This window comes from Crinia signifera, chromosome 7, assembly GCF_055691185.1.
Source record: "Crinia signifera chromosome 7, ASM5569118v1, whole genome shotgun sequence".
NCBI classification, from domain to species: Eukaryota; Metazoa; Chordata; class Amphibia; order Anura; family Myobatrachidae; genus Crinia; species Crinia signifera.
In genome coordinates this window covers 151,607,687-151,625,286 of record NC_139223.1, presented here as the reverse complement: position 1 = coordinate 151,625,286, position 17,600 = coordinate 151,607,687, and the positions used below count along the sequence as shown (strand labels likewise).

The 17,600-nt window shown below is 46.4% G+C and overlaps 1 protein-coding gene across 2 annotated transcripts in view; it reads right to left on the bottom strand.

Annotated features, from left to right (window-relative positions):
- LOC146020677 (lymphocyte antigen 75-like) overlaps positions 1 to 17,600 on the bottom strand; it is a 341,840-nt gene that overhangs the window by 213,987 nt on the left and 110,253 nt on the right. For both annotated transcript variants that reach the window (XM_083153965.1, XM_083153966.1), the window contains exon 25: positions 11,276 to 11,398. In XM_083153965.1, coding sequence (XP_083010091.1) covers positions 11,276 to 11,398 — 123 coding nt within the window. The remainder of the gene's footprint in view (positions 1 to 11,275; positions 11,399 to 17,600) is intronic.

Sequence of the window (17,600 nt, the reverse complement as noted above, 5' to 3'; positions counted from 1 at the left end):
TTTTTTAACCCCTTCAATTTTTTTTTTTTTTTAACCCCTTCAATTTTCTTTTTTGGTATAAAGTATTTTTTTTTCTGCACTACATACACATTACACACTACATTCCCCCCAGGTTGAAATAAAGTTTGTACCCCCCCCTACACTATACACGTGTTGAAACATTTCACTACCAGTAACACAAAAATAAAAATGGCATCCCAAATGTCCTCCCAAATGTCCTCCCAAATGTCCTCCCAGTCATCCAGGAGAATGTATTCAGTGGAGGAGGCATATGCCATGCTTGCTTCTGACTCTGACACAGCCAGTGATGCAAGCGGGGAATTTGAAGGATTCGTCTTAAGCTCCTCTTCCTCCTCTGGTGATGAGGGACCCCCTCAAAGACGCCCCCGTAGAGCAGCTGAGACCCCCCCCCCCCAACAATTGATCTCGTATGGACCCCACCACCAGACAATTTTGAGCCCCAGGTTCCTGAGTTTTTGGCCATGCCAGGAATCCAATTTGATTCCACAGGTCTCAGAGAAATTGACTTTTTCAAATTATTTTTCTCTGATGATTTTATAAATTTAATGGTGGACCAAACTAATTTATATGCCCAGCAGTTTATTGCTCAAAACCCCACGTCATCATTTGCTAGGTGGACCCCTGTAGATGCAGTAGAGATGATGACGTTTTGGGGTCTGGTGTTTCATATGGGCATAGTAAAAAAGCCAGAAATTAGGCAATATTGGAGTACAGATGTTCTGTACAGTACTCCATTTTACCGTATGGCCATGACCCGGACTCGATTTGAGACAATTCTTAAATTTATACATTACACCGATAATGCACAGTGCCCACCCAGAGATGATCCCACCTTTGACCGGCTATTCAAAGTCAGGCCGGTCATTGATCATTTCAGTGCCAAATTTGAAGAGGTGTACATCCCTGAAAAATTTATTTGTATCGACGAGTCCCTTATACATTTTAAAGGAAGGGTTAAATTCCGCCAGTACCTTCCCAGTAAGAGGGCAAGGTATGGCATAAAAATGTATAAACTGTGTGAAAGCACCTCAGGGTACACCCACAGGTTTAGGGTTTATGAAGGGAAGGATTCAAGAATTGAACCGCCAGAATGCCCCCCCTCCCTCGTAGGTGTTAGTGGGAAAATTGTCTGGGATTTAGTGCACCCCTTCCTGGATAAAGGTTATCACCTCTATGTGGATAACTTTTACACTAGCATCCCCCTGTTTAAGGCCCTTGGTTCAAGAGGTACAGCAGCTTGCGGTACTGTGCGCAAGAACCAAAGAGGCCTCCCAAAAACGCACATTGCCCAAGTAATGAGAAGGGGTGAAAGCAGGGGAATATGCAACGAAAATATGTTGTTGGTCAAATATAAGGACAAGAGGGATGTCCTTATACTGACAACAATTCACGGAGACAGTACCACCTCCGTCCCTGTACGAGGTACCAGTACCCACACCTCAAAACCTAATTGTATCCTGGATTACAATAGGTACATGGGCGGAGTGGATCTTTCAGATCAGGTACTGAAGCCGTACAGTGCCCTGCGGAAAACAAAAATCTGGTACAAGAAGGTGGCCGTGTATATCATCCAGATGGCACTGTATAACGCTTACGTGCTATTTCGTTCTACCGGCCAGAGGGGGACATTTATGCACTTTCAAGAGGAAGTCATAAAGGGCCTAATATTTGGGAACCAGCAGGCAGAGGGCCCCAGTACTTCTAGTACTGGCCCCCGTATTGTACCAGGGCAGCATTTTCCTGATGAAATCCCCTCCACTGGAAAAAAGGGCAGGACACAAAAAAGGTGCAAAGTTTGCTATAAAAAGGGAATAAGAAAGCAAACTATTTTCCAGTGTGACACTTGCCCCGACAAACCCGGCCTATGTATAAAGGAGTGTTTTAAAATATACCACACATCTATGGAATATTAGGTTCATAATTTCACCGTGCTTCGGGGGTCTTGCTAATGCGACATAGCACCCACCATCATTCCACCAGAATTTGTGCTGCAAACTCCAAATATCACTCCTTCCCTTCTGAGTCCTGCCACTTTTTGGTCACACATGAGGCATTGCCGTACTCGGGAGAAATTGGGGCACAGATTTTGGGGTGCTTTGTCTCCTTCATTCCTTCTGAAAATGAAAAATTTTGAGCCAGAACTGCATTTTAGTGTAAAAAAATGTAATTTTTCATTTTCACTGCCCACTTGTATCAAAATTGGTGAAACCCCTGGGGGTTTGAAATGTACACTATACCCCTAGATGAATTCCCTGAGGGGTGTACTTTGCAAAATGGGGTGACTTGTGGGGGGGTTCCACTGTATTGGTGCAACATAGCACCCACCATTCATTCCACCAAAATCTGTGCTGCAAAATCCAAAAATCACTCCTTCCCTTCTGAGTCCTGCCATGCACCCAACTGGTATTTTTTGTTCACATGTGAGGCATTGCCGTACTCTGGAGAAATTGGGGCACAGATTTTGGGGTGCTTTTTCTCCTTCATACCTTCTGAAAATGAAAAATTTTGAGCCAGAACTGCATTTTTGTGTAAAAAAATGTAATTTTTCATGTTCACTGCCCACTTGTATCAAAATTGGTGAAACCCCTGGGGGTTTGAAATGTACACTATACCCCTAGATGAATTCCCTGAGGGGTGTAGTTTGCAAAATGGGGTCACTTGTGGGGGGGTTCCACTGTCTTGGTGCTTGGGGGGTCTTGCTAATGCGACATAGCACCCACCAAAATTCCACCAGAATCTGAGCTGCAAAATCCAAAAATCACTCCTTCCCTTCTGAGTCCTGCCATGCACCCAACTGGTATTTTTTGGTCACATGTGAGGCATTGCCGTACTCGGGAGAAATTGGGGCACAGATTTTGGGGTGCTTTTTCTCCTTTATACCTTCTGAAAATGAAAAATTTTGAGCCAGAACTGCATTTTTTTGTAAAAAAATTTAATTTTTCATGTTCACTGCCCACTTGTATCAAAATTGGTGAAACCCCTGGGGGTTTGAAATGTACACTATACCCCTAGATGAATTCCCTGAGGGGTGTAGTTTGCAAAATGGGGTCACTTGTGGGGGGGTTCCACTGTCTTGGTGCTTGGGGGGTCTTGCTAATGCGACATAGCACCCACCAAAATTCCACCAGAATCTGAGCTGCAAAATCCAAAAATCACTCCTTCCCTTCTGAGTCCTGCCATGCACCCAACTGGTATTTTTTGTTCACATGTGAGGCATTGCCGTACTCGGGAGAAATTGGGGCACAGATTTTGGGGTGCTTTTTCTCCTTCATACCTTCTGAAATTTTGAGCCGGAACTGCATTTTTGTGTAAAAAAATGTAATTTTTCATGTTCACTGCCCACTTGTATCAAAATTGGTGAAACCCCTGGGGGTTTGAAATGTACACTATACCCCTAGATGAATTCCCTGAGGGGTGTAGTTTGCAAAATGGGGTCACTTGTGGGGGGGTTCCACTGTATTGGTGCTTTGGGGGTCTTGCTAATGCGACATAGCACCCACCAAAATTCCACCAGAATCTGAGCTGCAAAATCCAAAAATCACTCCTTCCCTTCTGAGTCCTGCCATGCACCCAACTGGTATTTTTTGGTCACATGTGAGGCATTGCCGTACTCGGGAGAAATTGGGGCACAGATTTTGGGGTGCTTTTTCTCCTTCATACCTTCTGAAAATGAAAAATTTTGAGCCAGAACTGCATTTTTGTGTAAAAAAATGTAATTTTTCATTTTCACTGCCCACTTGTATCAAAATTGGTGAAACCCCTGGGGGTTTGAAATGTACACTATACCCCTAGATGAATTCCCTGAGGGGTGTACTTTGCAAAATGGGGTGACTTGTGGGGGGGTTCCACTGTATTGGTGCAACATAGCACCCACCATTCATTCCACCAAAATCTGTGCTGCAAAATCCAAAAATCACTCCTTCCCTTCTGAGTCCTGCCATGCACCCAACTGGTATTTTTTGTTCACATGTGAGGCATTGCCGTACTCGGGAGAAATTGGGGCACAGATTTTGGGGTGCTTTTTCTCCTTCATACCTTCTGAAAATGAAAAATTTTGAGCCAGAGCTGCATTTTTGTGTAAAAAAATGTAATTTTTCATTTTCACTGCCCACTTGTATCAAAATTGGTGAAACCCCTGGGGGTTTGAAATGTACACTATACCCCTAGATGAATTCCCTGAGGGGTGTAGTTTGCAAAATGGGGTCACTTGTGGGGGGGGTTCCACTGTATTGGTGCTTTGGGGGTCTTGCTAATGCGACATAGCACCCACCAAAATTCCACCAGAATCTGAGCTGCAAAATCCAAAAATCACTCCTTCCCTTCTGAGTCCTGCCATGCACCCAACTGGTATTTTTTGGTCACATGTGAGGCATTGCCGTACTCGGGAGAAATTGGGGCACAGATTTTGGGGTGCTTTTTCTCCTTCATACCTTCTGAAAATGAAAAATTTTGAGCCAGAACTGCATTTTTGTGTAAAAAAATGTAATTTTTCATTTTCACTGCCCATTTGTATCAAAATTGGTGAAACCCCTGGGGGTTTGAAATGTACACTATACCCCTAGATGAATTCCCTGAGGGGTGTACTTTGCAAAATGGGGTGACTTGTGGGGGGGTTCCACTGTATTGGTGCAACATAGCACCCACCATTCATTCCACCAAAATCTGTGCTGCAAAATCCAAAAATCACTCCTTCCCTTCTGAGTCCTGCCATGCACCCAACTGGTATTTTTTGTTCACATGTGAGGCATTGCCGTACTCGGGAGAAATTGGGGCACAGATTTTGGGGTGCTTTTTCTCCTTCATACCTTCTGAAAATGAAAAATTTTGAGCCAGAACTGCATTTTTGTGTAAAAAAATGTAATTTTTCATTTTCACTGCCCACTTGTATCAAAATTGGTGAAACCCCTGGGGGTTTGAAATGTACACTATACCCCTAGATGAATTCCCTGAGGGGTGTAGTTTGCAAAATGGGGTCACTTGTGGGGGGGTTCCACTGTATTGGTGCTTGGGGGGTCTTGCTAATGCGACATAGCACCCACCAAAATTCCACCAGAATCTGAGCTGCAAAATCCAAAAATCACTCCTTCCCTTCTGAGTCCTGCCATGCACCCAACTGGTATTTTTTGGTCACATGTGAGGCATTGCGGTACTCGGGAGAAATTGGGGCACAGATTTTGGGGTGCTTTGTCTCCTTCATTCCTTGTGAAAATGAAAAATTTTGAGCCAGAACTGCATTTTTGTGTAAAAAATGTAATTTTTCATTTTCACTGCCCAGTTGTACCACAATTGGTGAAACCCCTGGGGGTTTGAAATGTACACTATACCCCTAGATGAATTCCCTGAGGGGTGTAGTTTGCAAAATGGGGTAACTTGTGGGGGGGTTCCTAAATTTTAGCATCTTATGGTGCCTAGAAACCTACATGGTGCCTAAAAAATAATCTCATAAAAAGGAGGCTCCAAAATCAAGTAGGTGCTCCTTCTATTATGAAGCCTGTGGTTTGGTCAACGTGCACACTAGGGCCACATATAGGATATTTTTGAAAACAAAAGAATTGGGGGAATCAATTTTTAGTCACATTTCTCTAGTAAAATGTACTGTGTTCCTTAGAAAAATGTATTAAAATTGCAAATCTGCAAAAAAAATGAAATTTTGAAATTTCACCTACACTTTGTTTTAATTCCTGTGAAACACCTAAAGGGTTAACAAACTTCCAAAATGCTGTTTTGAATACTGTGAGGGGTGCAGTTTTTGAAATGGCATCATTTATGGGGGTGTCTCACATACAAGTCCCTCAAAGTCATATCAGAACTGAACTGGTCCCTAAAAAAATCAGTGTTTGAAATTTTCTTGAAAATTTGAGAATTTGCTATTCATATTGTAAGCCTCCTAGTGTCCAAAAAAATTAAAAGAAAGTTGAAATAATGATGGAAACATAAAGTATACATATGGTCTATGTTAGTTATTAACTATTTTGAGTGGTATGATTATTTGTCTCACAAGCAGAAAATTTAACATTTTGCAAATCGCTAAATTTTCCATTTTTTCACGACATTTTGGTATTTTTCACAAAAAAACACAGACTGTATCGACCCAAATTTACCACTAATTTGAAGTACAATGTGTCACGAAAAAACAATCTCAAAATCACTGGGATAAGTAAAAGCAAAAAAAAGTTATCCCCACTTAAGTGAGACATGTCAGATTTGAAAAAAATGGCTCTGTCAGGAACGCAAAAACTAGCTCTGTCAGGAAGGGGTTAATTGCACTAGATTTTACAAATATTATCTCTGTAAAGCACTGCGGAATATGTGTGCACTAATAGCATAAATAACCGTATAATTAATACGGCATACATTTTTTATCTTAATTTTTTATTTTATAGTTCCAACAGATTCCAGTTGTGGCGCTTTACAATTGTAGACACTGTGTGCAGTGAATAGAAAAAAATACTAGCTAACAACAGACAGAGCTGAGCACATGGAGGTAGGAGGGGCCCTGCTGCAAGCACAATCTACCTTAAAATGGGGAAGTCAGGGTTTAGATAGTTTTAACAAGGAACACCCACAGCAGCAAATGCCTGGTACAAGGCTTCCTCACCAAATCATATTTCACCCCAATGAATTGCACAAACCGTCCCATCAAGCCTCCTGTCCTTCCCCAACAGAACACCAGACAAAACACTACCAGCGGCAATCCTGAGCCTCCTTTTACTGACCCACCCTGAGCATGATGGCCATGGCCTTTACCCACTGAGCCTCCTCCCAACCCGGAGCAGGCAGCCACTGTCCCTCCTCTGCATAGCAAATACAACAGAAATATTATGCCAGCCTGCCCTCCATCCCCAGCTCACATAACATGTAATTCTATACCACCTCCTCCTCTCACCTGCGCTTAGGCCCCCAGCAGATTCATGCCGCACTTCTCTCCCCTGCCCCCAGCAGGTAAATCTGCTGGGGGTAGGGGAGGGATGTACTCCATGAATCACTGATTCATGCTACTGCACAGTGCATGCCTCTCCCCTTAAGCGGCCCCCAGTAATTCATGACTCACTTGTCTCCCCTGCGTATTAGGGTTAGCAGATTCATACTATACTGCAGTGCATGCCTCTCCCCTTAAGCTGCCCCCAGCAGGATCATGCCACACTCTCTACCCTCAGCCCCACAGCACAATCATGAGTCCGCCACAAATGCTTTCCCCCAGGCCGACAGATTCATGCCGCACCTCCGCTCCCCTAAGGCAGCCTACCAGGTCAGCATGAGGCGGCAGCTGCACAGATCCCCTCCCGTTAGCCCCCGTTCAGCAACTGCATGCATTCACAGTTGTCGTGGGTCCCAGGCAGCTGTCTCCGGCCTGGCTCTGCGTCCTTCCCGGCAGAGACTCATGGAGGTAGCGCTAGCAGGTCTGGCAGCTTTCTCGTCCACGTCTGAGACAGACGTGTCCTTCCCTGCAGCGTCGGGTGTTGTCCTCCGTGGCCAGTTGAACAGCAGCAGCCAGTTGAACAGCAGCAGGTATCCTTCCCCTCGCATGTGCTGCACTGTCTCCACCCTGGGCACACTCTAATATATAAGGTCCTTCCCTCCGCGCACCGCATCACCACTGTGTCCCATTAATTTTGTGATCCTTGCACGGAGAAAATGCTAGAATGCTGCGCACGACGTCCGGGAGGAGCGCGTCCCTGCGGACGCAGCCATTTTCAAAAAATTAGTCCCTGCTCATCAAAAGCGGGTAAAAAACGCGCCATAGCGAGTATTTGCGAACCCTGTTTCTCATCCACGTCTGAGACAGACGTGTCCTTCCCTGCAGCGTCGGGTGTTGTCCTTCGCGGCCAGTTGAACAGCAGCAGCCAGTTGAACAGCAGCAGGTATCCTTCACCGCGCACGTGCTGCACTGTCTCCACCCTGGGCACACTCTAATATATAAGGTCCTCCCCTCCGCGCACCGCATCACCACTGTGTCCCATTAATTTTGTGATCCTTGCACGGAGAAAATGCTAGAATGCTGCGCACGACGTCCGGGAGGAGCGCGTCCCTGCGGACGCAGCCATTTTCAAAAAATGAGTCCCTGCTCATCAAAAGTGGGTAAAAAACGCGCCATAGCGAGTATTTGCGAACCCTGTTTCTCATCCACGTCTGAGACAGACGTGTCCTTCCCTGCAGCGTCGGGTGTTGTCCTCCGCGGCCAGTTGAACAGCAGCAGCCAGTTGAACAGCAGCAGGTATCCTTCACCGCGCACGTGCTGCACTGTCTCCACCCTGGGCACACTCTAATATATAAGGTCCTCCCCTCCGCGCACCGCATCACCACTGTGTCCCATTAATTTTGTGATCCTTGCACGGAGAAAATGCTAGAATGCTGCGCACGACGTCCGGGAGGAGCGCGTTTCTGCGGACGCAGCCATTTTCAAAAAATGAGTCCCTGCTCATCAAAAGTGGGTAAAAAACGCGCCATAGCGAGTATTTGCGAACCCTGTTTCTCATCCACGTCTGAGACAGACGTGTCCTTCCCTGCAGCGTCGGGTGTTGTCCTCCGCGGCCAGTTGAACAGCAGCAGCCAGTTGAACAGCAGCAGGTATCCTTCACCGCGCACGTGCTGCACTGTCTCCACCCTGGGCACACTCTAATATATAAGGTCCTCCCCTCCGCGCACCGCATCACCACTGTGTCCCATTAATTTTGTGATCCTTGCACGGAGAAAATGCTAGAATGCTGCGCACGACGTCCGGGAGGAGCGAGTTTCTGCGGACGCAGCCATTTTCAAAAAATGAGTCCCTGCTCATCAAAAGTGGGTAAAAAACGTGCCATAGCGAGTATTTTCGAACCCTGAACCAGCAACAGTGGTGAGCTTTAATAAAAAAAAATCTTTCTGTTGCCATGAAGTAAAGCAGCAGCTCTACTTAGAACCAGAAAGAAGCCCAAATTCAGACTTGGGAACCTGTGAACCTATGGACCAGCGCAATATAAATTTTTGTTCCCCCCATGTGCATAGCCAGTCCTGGTTTCTCGAATACCAGCGGGGCCGTTTGGAATCATGAGCAGATTCAGAACAGCGGGGCGTGGATTTAAGTCGCTGTGTGGTATACACACAAAGTGATTTACATGCGTTTTCAGCCATTTTCGGAGTGATTTCGTAAAATCGCTCAGAAAATGCCTGAATGCCGCCCAGTGTGTGTCGAGCCCATAAGTATCAAGCTTAAAAAAGTGATACAATGGAGTATGACAAACAAACAGCCAATCAGCTCATAACTGTCATGTTCCAGACTGGGTTTGAAAAGTGACAGTCAGGAGACAACAGCTGTTTGATTGTCACTTTTTTAAGCTTCATCCATCTGGCCCATAGACTTCCTAGACCCGGCAGAGGATGGCCAATCTGAGTAAGCTTTGGTTTATTTAAATGGCTGAGGGATGCACTTGCATGTAGCTTGTGGAATACAGGTGATGGCAGGTGGCATAATTTTTCCTTTAGAAGCCTCTGCAGCATGAACATGCTACTTGTACCATATTGCTCCCCTGAGACTGTGCCATACTAGAAATTTTAGAATCAAGCCCTCAGTTACCAGGGGCAACATTATCGGTCACCATCATGTCACTGCCGCCTTCAGGTTGGGGCCTCCAGACTGCCAAAGTATTACCAACCTCACTCCCCCACCGCAATTTACTGACCATTGCCCACTCCTCTCTCACCAGTTGCTTAATCATAAAAGAATCACCTGGCCTCATCTGGGCATCGGCCTAGCAGGGCTCTGATGTAATAAGCATGCTGTTGTGTCCTCCCAGCAAGTGTCAACACTAGGCACTTGCCTCATGTGCCGAGGGGGAAAACCACCATGAAGGATTTCAGAGTAAGAAAAGCTCCAATATTTGCTACACTGTAAATGCTATTGCCTTAATTCAGTTCATGACGCTGAAATTTCAACCAGCAATAAAATTATTTTTACAATTAATAAATGTATGAACTCTGCACAGGTCTGAGGAACCTCTGGAACATAGATTCTATCGGGGGCTTAGCATGGAAGTAACTTGTGATCAAGGCACTGATGTGAGTGGAGAGCGTTGTCAAGACAAGAGTGTGTCAGTTAAAGGTCAAGCACCTTGTGCAACAGTGATCCCAGTGGGCATTTGTCAGAGACTCTGGCGCTGCCGACTGGGATCATCACAGGGCTATAAGATTTGCATGCAAGATACTGCCTATTGCCATAGAGGCAGTATGCACCTCAGCCATGCAACACAACTTACTGTCTACAAGCTGCACTCAATAAACTCACCTCATGACATATACAGTATAGAAGCATTAGATATGTGCAGCAGCGTCAGTCACACCACTACCCCATTAAAATCTGATCCATATTCGTTCCCACTTGTGCCTATACTGCCTCCCAACCTGTACCTTCCTCCCCACTGGTGCTTCTTCCCTCTTCCCATCAGTATCTCTGTCCATTCGTTATGAGTCTGTCCCCCTCACCGCTTGTGCCTCTGCTGTCTCCCAACGTGTACCTTCCTCCCCACTGGTGCTTCTTCCCTCTTCCCATCAGTATCTCTGTCCCCTCGTTATGAGTCTGTCCCCCTCACCACTTGTGCCTCTGCTGTCTCCCAACGTGTACCTTCCTCCCCACTGGTGCTTCTTCCCTCTTCCCATCAGTATCTCTGTCCCCTCGTTATGAGTCTGTCCCCCTCACCGCTTGTGCCTCTGCTGTCTCCCAACATGTACCTTCCTCCCCACTGGTGCTTCTTCCCTCTTCCCATCAGTATCTCTGTCCCCTCGTTATGAGTCTGTCCCCCTCACTGCTTGTGCCTCTGCTGTCTCCCAACGTGTACCTTCCTCCCCACTGGTGCTTCTAAGTTCTTCCCTCTTCCCATCAGTATCTCTGTCCCCTTGTTGAGTCTGTCCACCTCACTGCTTGTGCCTCTGCTGTCTCCCAACGTGTACCTTCCTCCCATCTGGTGCTTCTTCCCTCTTCCCCATCAGTATCTCTGTCCTCGTTATGAGTCTGTCCCCCTCACCGCTTGTGCCTCTGGAACTCCCTCACCACCTGAGTCTCTGCTCCCTCACAATATCCCCCCCCCCCCCCCAATTTTCACTACCAGTGCCTCTACCCCCCATCACCACCGGTTCAACCATAAATTAGAAAAGGGCCTCGCAGCATTGCCAACAGAGCGAGTGTAGTAACTGTTTAGAATTTACAGTGTCCTATTCATAAAGAAATAGGAGAGCATGACAGGGAATAAGACCCAGGAGCTAGGCAGCCTCAGTCACTTACCCTTCGCGCTGGAATTGATGCCGAGCCAAACTCTATTGGTGAGAAGTGTATCAGCCTTCAAATATCTACTAACAAAAGCATTTTCCTCCTCGTCATTTATAGTCAACAGTGTGGAGGTGGGATCTGGAAGATGGATAAACCATGTGGAACATAAGTACAATTATCTTCACTGAAGAAATATATAAATCCTCCTAAAAAAAAAAAAAACCCTTTACTGGGTGCCGGATGACTGCCCGACAGTTGGGATCCAGACAGACAATGGCTATTCTCCCTTGTGGGGGTCCCCAACCCCTATAGAGGGAGAATAGAACCTGTGGTGAGGGAAGTGAGCCACTGAGCCCGCAAGGAGCTTCTTTGCACTCGCCCCACTTTCAGAGCACCTGGATACTGACCGTCGGGATCCCGATTGCCGGACCGCAATACCACACCCAAATTTACTAAGCAGTGTATTTGGAGAAGTTTAGAAACTGATGGGCAGCAGATTGGAAGTAGGTTTGAAGTCCAAAATACAGCATTTACCAAACTTGGTCAACTCGTTTTGATGGGTGTAGCTCTCTTTAGATAAATCTTTAGGTTTTCATTTGTCGCCACCTGCCCCGTGATGTTGCACCAAAATGCATTTTACAGTTTATGGCAGAGTTTGGAGTCAGATATAATGACGCCCAAGTTGAACAGAGGAGCGGGACTTTTTCTTAAAGCAGTATTCATTTACAAGGCATAGTTTTGCTTTGCAAATGATTCCCGGGTTTGAAAAAAAAAAATTGTCAGTTAACCCACCCTTCCAGTCAACTTAGTCGTCATTACATATGTCCCTTGTTATTTCAGTAGCTCCAGTTGTGATTACATGTAAGTCTATTAAATCTGTATTGTGATTGCTGGGGAGAACACATTATTCCTGCCAATGTGCTGAGGCTGACAATCCATTGGGGAGCATCAGAGGAGTGGGATAGGTACTAGGCTCTTTAGAGGCTAAGGACTGACCTAGTCACTGGGCAGTCTCTGTGACAACCACTTCACAGGGAACCTTATAGGGGAATGTCCTAAGTTAGAAAGTTTTTGGAGAAAGCTATCCAAAGCACAACTAGGATGGGTATCAGGACTGGCTATTGTGTGTGCTGTTGTTTTATCCAAGTTGGCCAATAGCGTCATTCGGAGTGAGAAGCGCTGAATGTAAACATTCAGCACTTGTCACTGTGCGATGGTGCTGGGTGTTCAGTTTATTTTTTTGCCAAGTACCGTGGACTACTGCTGGAGAGAAGAGGACAGATCTACGCTGGAGGAGACCCGTGAGTAGAATTTCCTTCCACAGGTCCCCTATGGATTTCGGCGGACAATGGACCCGGACCCCAGGACTCTGGACCCTGGAGCCCCAGGACATCAGGACACCGGAATTGGGGACCTTCCTATGGGTGTGGTATAGGCTTCTGACTGCCCGGACTCAGACAGCACGGTGAGTGCAACAAAGCCCCTTGTGGGCTCGCTGCGCTCGCCACGCTGTGGGCACGGTGTCTCGCTACGCTTGCCACCTATTCTATTCTCCCTCTATGGGGGTCATGGACCCCCATGAGGGAGAATAGCCAGTGGCCGTTGGGCACCCGTCTGTCGGAGTTTTGACAGTCGGGATCCCGACGTCGGCTCGCCACGCTGTGAGCACGGTGTCTCGCTACGCTTGCCACCTATTCTATTCTCCCTCTATGGGGGTCATGGACCCCCATGAGGGAGAATAGCCAGTGGCCGTTGGGCACCCGTCTGTCGGAGTTTTGACAGTCGGGATCCCGACGTCGGGTAAATGACTGTCGGGATCCCGACTGTCGGGACCGCGTCCGGCACCCCCTTCCTACGGGCAAGATAGGCAAGTCAGTATATATATGTATATGGGCTTTGGATGTAATAAAGCTTTATTTTTATTGGGTGTCAGTGTGTTTTTTAACTATTTCTATTACTGTGGAACTACAAGTTCCAGCGGACCCTTTAATGCCCCGCATGCTGGGACTTGTGGTTCTCCAAGTCCCAGCATGCGAGGGAGGCTTGCTGGGACTCATAGTTCCACAGTATTAGACAATGGTTTTTCATTCTATGTTTTACACTTTAATCAGCCCGGTACCCACAGCCCGGGGGTACCGGGCACAGCACCAGGCTTCAGCCTGGTCAGGTAAGTTCTGGAGGGGGGGGGGACCCCTGCCCCGGCTGACTGGTCAGTAGGGATGAAAGCTTTGGCCTGGGGGAACCAGACCCAGCCCTGGAGCCTGGTGCTGGTTTTAAAAAGTCAGCGGAGCCCTGTGCCAATTGTTCCCTGATTTTTTAAAACCAGCCCGGCTCTTTGAGTCTGGTGCTGGTTACGGCCGTGAGAAGCAGTAACAATTTCTGGTCACTTCCTATTAATAAGGTACTTACCTATAAAAAGACCACATACACACAGATGGCTTTATTTAAAAAAATTGTTACACTTTAACACATCATTGCACTCTTTCACAATTGTTTTTAAAGATATTTCACAGCTTCTTTTATTGAATATCTATTAAAAATTTTATTTTAATATTTTCTTGGGACACTTCATAGCAATTAATATATTCAAAAAAATGCTAATTATCAAATCTAGTCAGTTTTGAGTGCCCCTTGTTGGAATCTCTTTTTCTTGTGTTACATTAATATCGATTCCTGGGCAGCACCTCCCTATATAATAAATACTGAATCTGTAATGATTATTACTTTGTAGCAGGCATTCTCAACCACGGTCCTCAAGGCACACCAACAGTACAGGTTTTAGTGATATCCAGGCTTAAGCACAGGTGACTTAATTAGTACCTGAGTGATTCTGATTAATCCATCTGTGCTGAACCCTGGGTATCACTAAAACCTTGAGCCTTGAGGACCGTGGTTGGGAATGCCTGCTTTACAGGGATTACCTGACAGGTACTGTTAAGCCCCGTACACACAGGGGGATATATCACTGAGCGATATTTTGCTCGCGATAAGCGATATATCGCTCAGTGTCCCGTTTGAATCAGCGAACAGAGACGGTCGCTGATGAAAAAGAAACTGCCGGGGGAGCCCGGTAGTGGAAATCAGCTGGTCGCAGGAGCATGTTCCTGCGACCAGCGATCACTACGGGGGAGAAAAATGGGAGCGCACACCCGGCGATATATCGCCGGTGCACACTCCCATCGCAGGCAATATGGTCGCTCAGCGACCATATTGCCCGCGATATTACACAAAATCGCCCCCGTGTGTACACAAAATCGCCCCCCGTGTGTACACAAACTTATAGCCTTATAGACCGGATTAATCTTTTCGCTTCTCGATCCGTGCAGACTGTCAGTGGTTTCCTGATTTTTTAAAACCAGCCCCGGCTCTTTCAGCCTGGAGCTGGTTACAGCTATGGGGGGGGAGACCCCACGCCGGTTTTAAATTTATTTATTTTTTAACCCTATTTTCCTTGCGTATTTGGCCGGAAATTATCGTCAGTTTGCCGTATTTTAATACGCTTAGTAAATTAGGAATCACCATTCTTTTGAATGGTGATTCCTATTCGTATTTCCCAATGGCGTATACATTCGTATTTGTATTTACAAATACGAATGTGCCATCAATACGAATACGAATTGGCGTATCTTCAGGATAGTAAATCCCGAAAATACGAATGTGTAAAAAATAGGTGTATTTCTGTATACGAATACACCTATATTTTACGATTTTGCTTTAGTAAGTTTCCCCCATAGAATCAAATATCATTAGACATGCGTCTACGTAAATTCCATTTGGTTTTATTATACAATTTAAGAATATGATTTTAAGTTGGTTCATCCAGGGTATTAACCCCTTCAGTGGTAATCCCGTAAATTTTCCAGGCTATGCTTCAGTGCCCACACTGGCAAGCCCGGAAAATTCTCGGCATTGCCACTGCATAGAACTGGGCAGCGCCGCTGAAATGATCACTGAAATCAGCTAGCTTCAGCGCTGCCCGGCCGCGCCTCCTCCTCTCCGCCCCACCTGGCTGTTGTATTACAGTTTGCAACAGGACTGTAACGTCGTGCTGGGTTGTTGGGGCAGAGGCGGGTTGCCGGTGGATAGGGCTGGGCATCGGCTGACAGTGCTCGGCGGCGCTGCCCGGCCCCGGGAGACAGCGTGGTGGGTTTTTTTTAGGGAGTACTCCCCATAAAAAACGTGCCCAGTGGGGAGCGGTCCCTAAAAAAACACCACTGAAGGGGTTAATAAAAAACTAAAACCTTTTATAAAATATTCTCAACTCCTTTTTTAATCTCTGGAAAAGTAGATCGTCTATCAATATGTAAGATCTGAATCCATTTCTGTAAGACTAGAAATCACCCATAAAGACATTTCATACACATGGCAGTCTGCTGCGCATTCTGTCCAGTTCCTTATTGTTCTGTATCCTCCATTCAATCAGTGGTGTATGCCATAGAAAGCAAGCTAGATCTAAAGGCCTCCCCCCATACACTATGCAATTCACCTGCAATTTGGGCTCTTTTCCCTGTGATTGAGGCCCCATGCGCCTGTGAGATTGTGATACCCTCTTGCAAAGATACTGGATTCAGAGTCTCAATCTCATATATCCATCATAGAGGGCATAACTTGTAAAAATAACTTTTCATAGAAAAGACTAGGGTTAGACAGACTCCATGCCTAATATACATAACCCCCCTTTCCTGCAGCCAAGGTGGATTTTCCCATGCATTATACTGGGTGAAAATAGTGTATGGATCGGACCAAAACACCTGCATATGGGGGAGAGACTAGTCAATGAAAAATTGTTCCAGCACCCAGTTGTGATTTAAATAAAGTTGGGGTGCGCGAGGGGCAGAGATTGTGGAGCCCGCTCAAAGAGAGGATATATAGAGGGGGATCGGAGAAGGACGTAAGAACCGTTACCCTCAGGAGAAAGGAAGGAGCAGAGTGACGCAGCAAGGCGGCTGTGGATAGCGGAGCTGATGTACAAAGTTACCTAAGAGACTGGCGAATAGGGTCGGGTGTCATCGTTAGATGTGAACGGATGAAGTAGTCGGAGACGGTCAGACGTGTGCGGCAGCAGTTGATTCAGGGGAGTGACCGCCGGCGTCATCGGTGAGGGGATGTGCCATTACAGGTACCGCCCGTGAGACGGAGACTGGCTGGAGGAGGAGAAGGCGCGGCTCTAGTGACAGGGATGCCCCGCAGTGACACCAAGGAGGAGTGTCTGGGACCCAAATAAGGAGGTTGGTCGGACCTTAAGGAGGGACAGAGAAGGGAGAGGGGGGGTCAGCGCATCCCAGGAATCTCTAAGTGCTGCAGCAATACTATATGCAGAGCAGCTACCCTGGTATTATATGCCGAGCAGCGAGCATAAACTGGAGCAGCTTAACCCCCCTATGGTCTGCACCCTGCATTGATTCTAAGTTGCAAATTATCCACTCAGTCACCAGTGAAGGATAATACCATAAAAGTACTGGCTGTGATCTATACTGCACCTATGGTGAAATAGAAATCCATATTAACATAGACTTCAGTTATTGGAGTTACTGCTTATACACTGTAGACTCCTAAAAAGACACATAGTCAGGATCGAAGACAGCGTTACATTATGGAGGCACTGCTGAGATCCACACCAAAAGATATGGAAAGTTTAAGTAAACATGATATCCATGAGTGGATTCAGAAACATGGGCTTGATATGGACTGTAGTTTTGGGATTGAAGGAAAGTTTGTCAGCATTTCCGATGAAGAGATTATGGAGGAAGTGGATAAATTATATGGCATACAGCGACCCAAGTTAATTGATGAAAGGACCCGTGATGGGGGAGAAGAAGTGTGGGCCGTATTAATCACAAACTTGAGTAAACTAGACTCCAATTTAATTCCAGCCCAGATCATAATTTCCCATTTGCCAACTAAACGTTGGAAACTCATATGGCCTGAGGTTCCTCCGGAGCATCGGAGAGAAAACCCCATAGAGCGTCCAGAAATCCACTCCGGTGATGGGATCACCGACAGGGATCCAAACCACAGCACTACTACAGGAACCGACACTAATCGTGAGCAAGTGCCAGAACCGGCCGTAGATACTGTAATGGATCGGGTGGTTAGCCAATTTGAGAGGTGGCATTACGAGGGGGGTTGCAGACGGTTGCGCATCTTTTCTGGTATTCTTCCGGTACCCACTGGGGAAGAAAGCTACGAGGCCTGGAGAGAAGCAGCCTCCCAGCATTCGGAAGAATGGAGATGTCCTGAGCATGTAAAAAAACAACGGATTGTCGAAAGTCTTCGAGGGCCGGCAATGGGCATCATTCAGGCTACAAGGAGAAGCAATAGTAATGCCACTCTAAAAGAC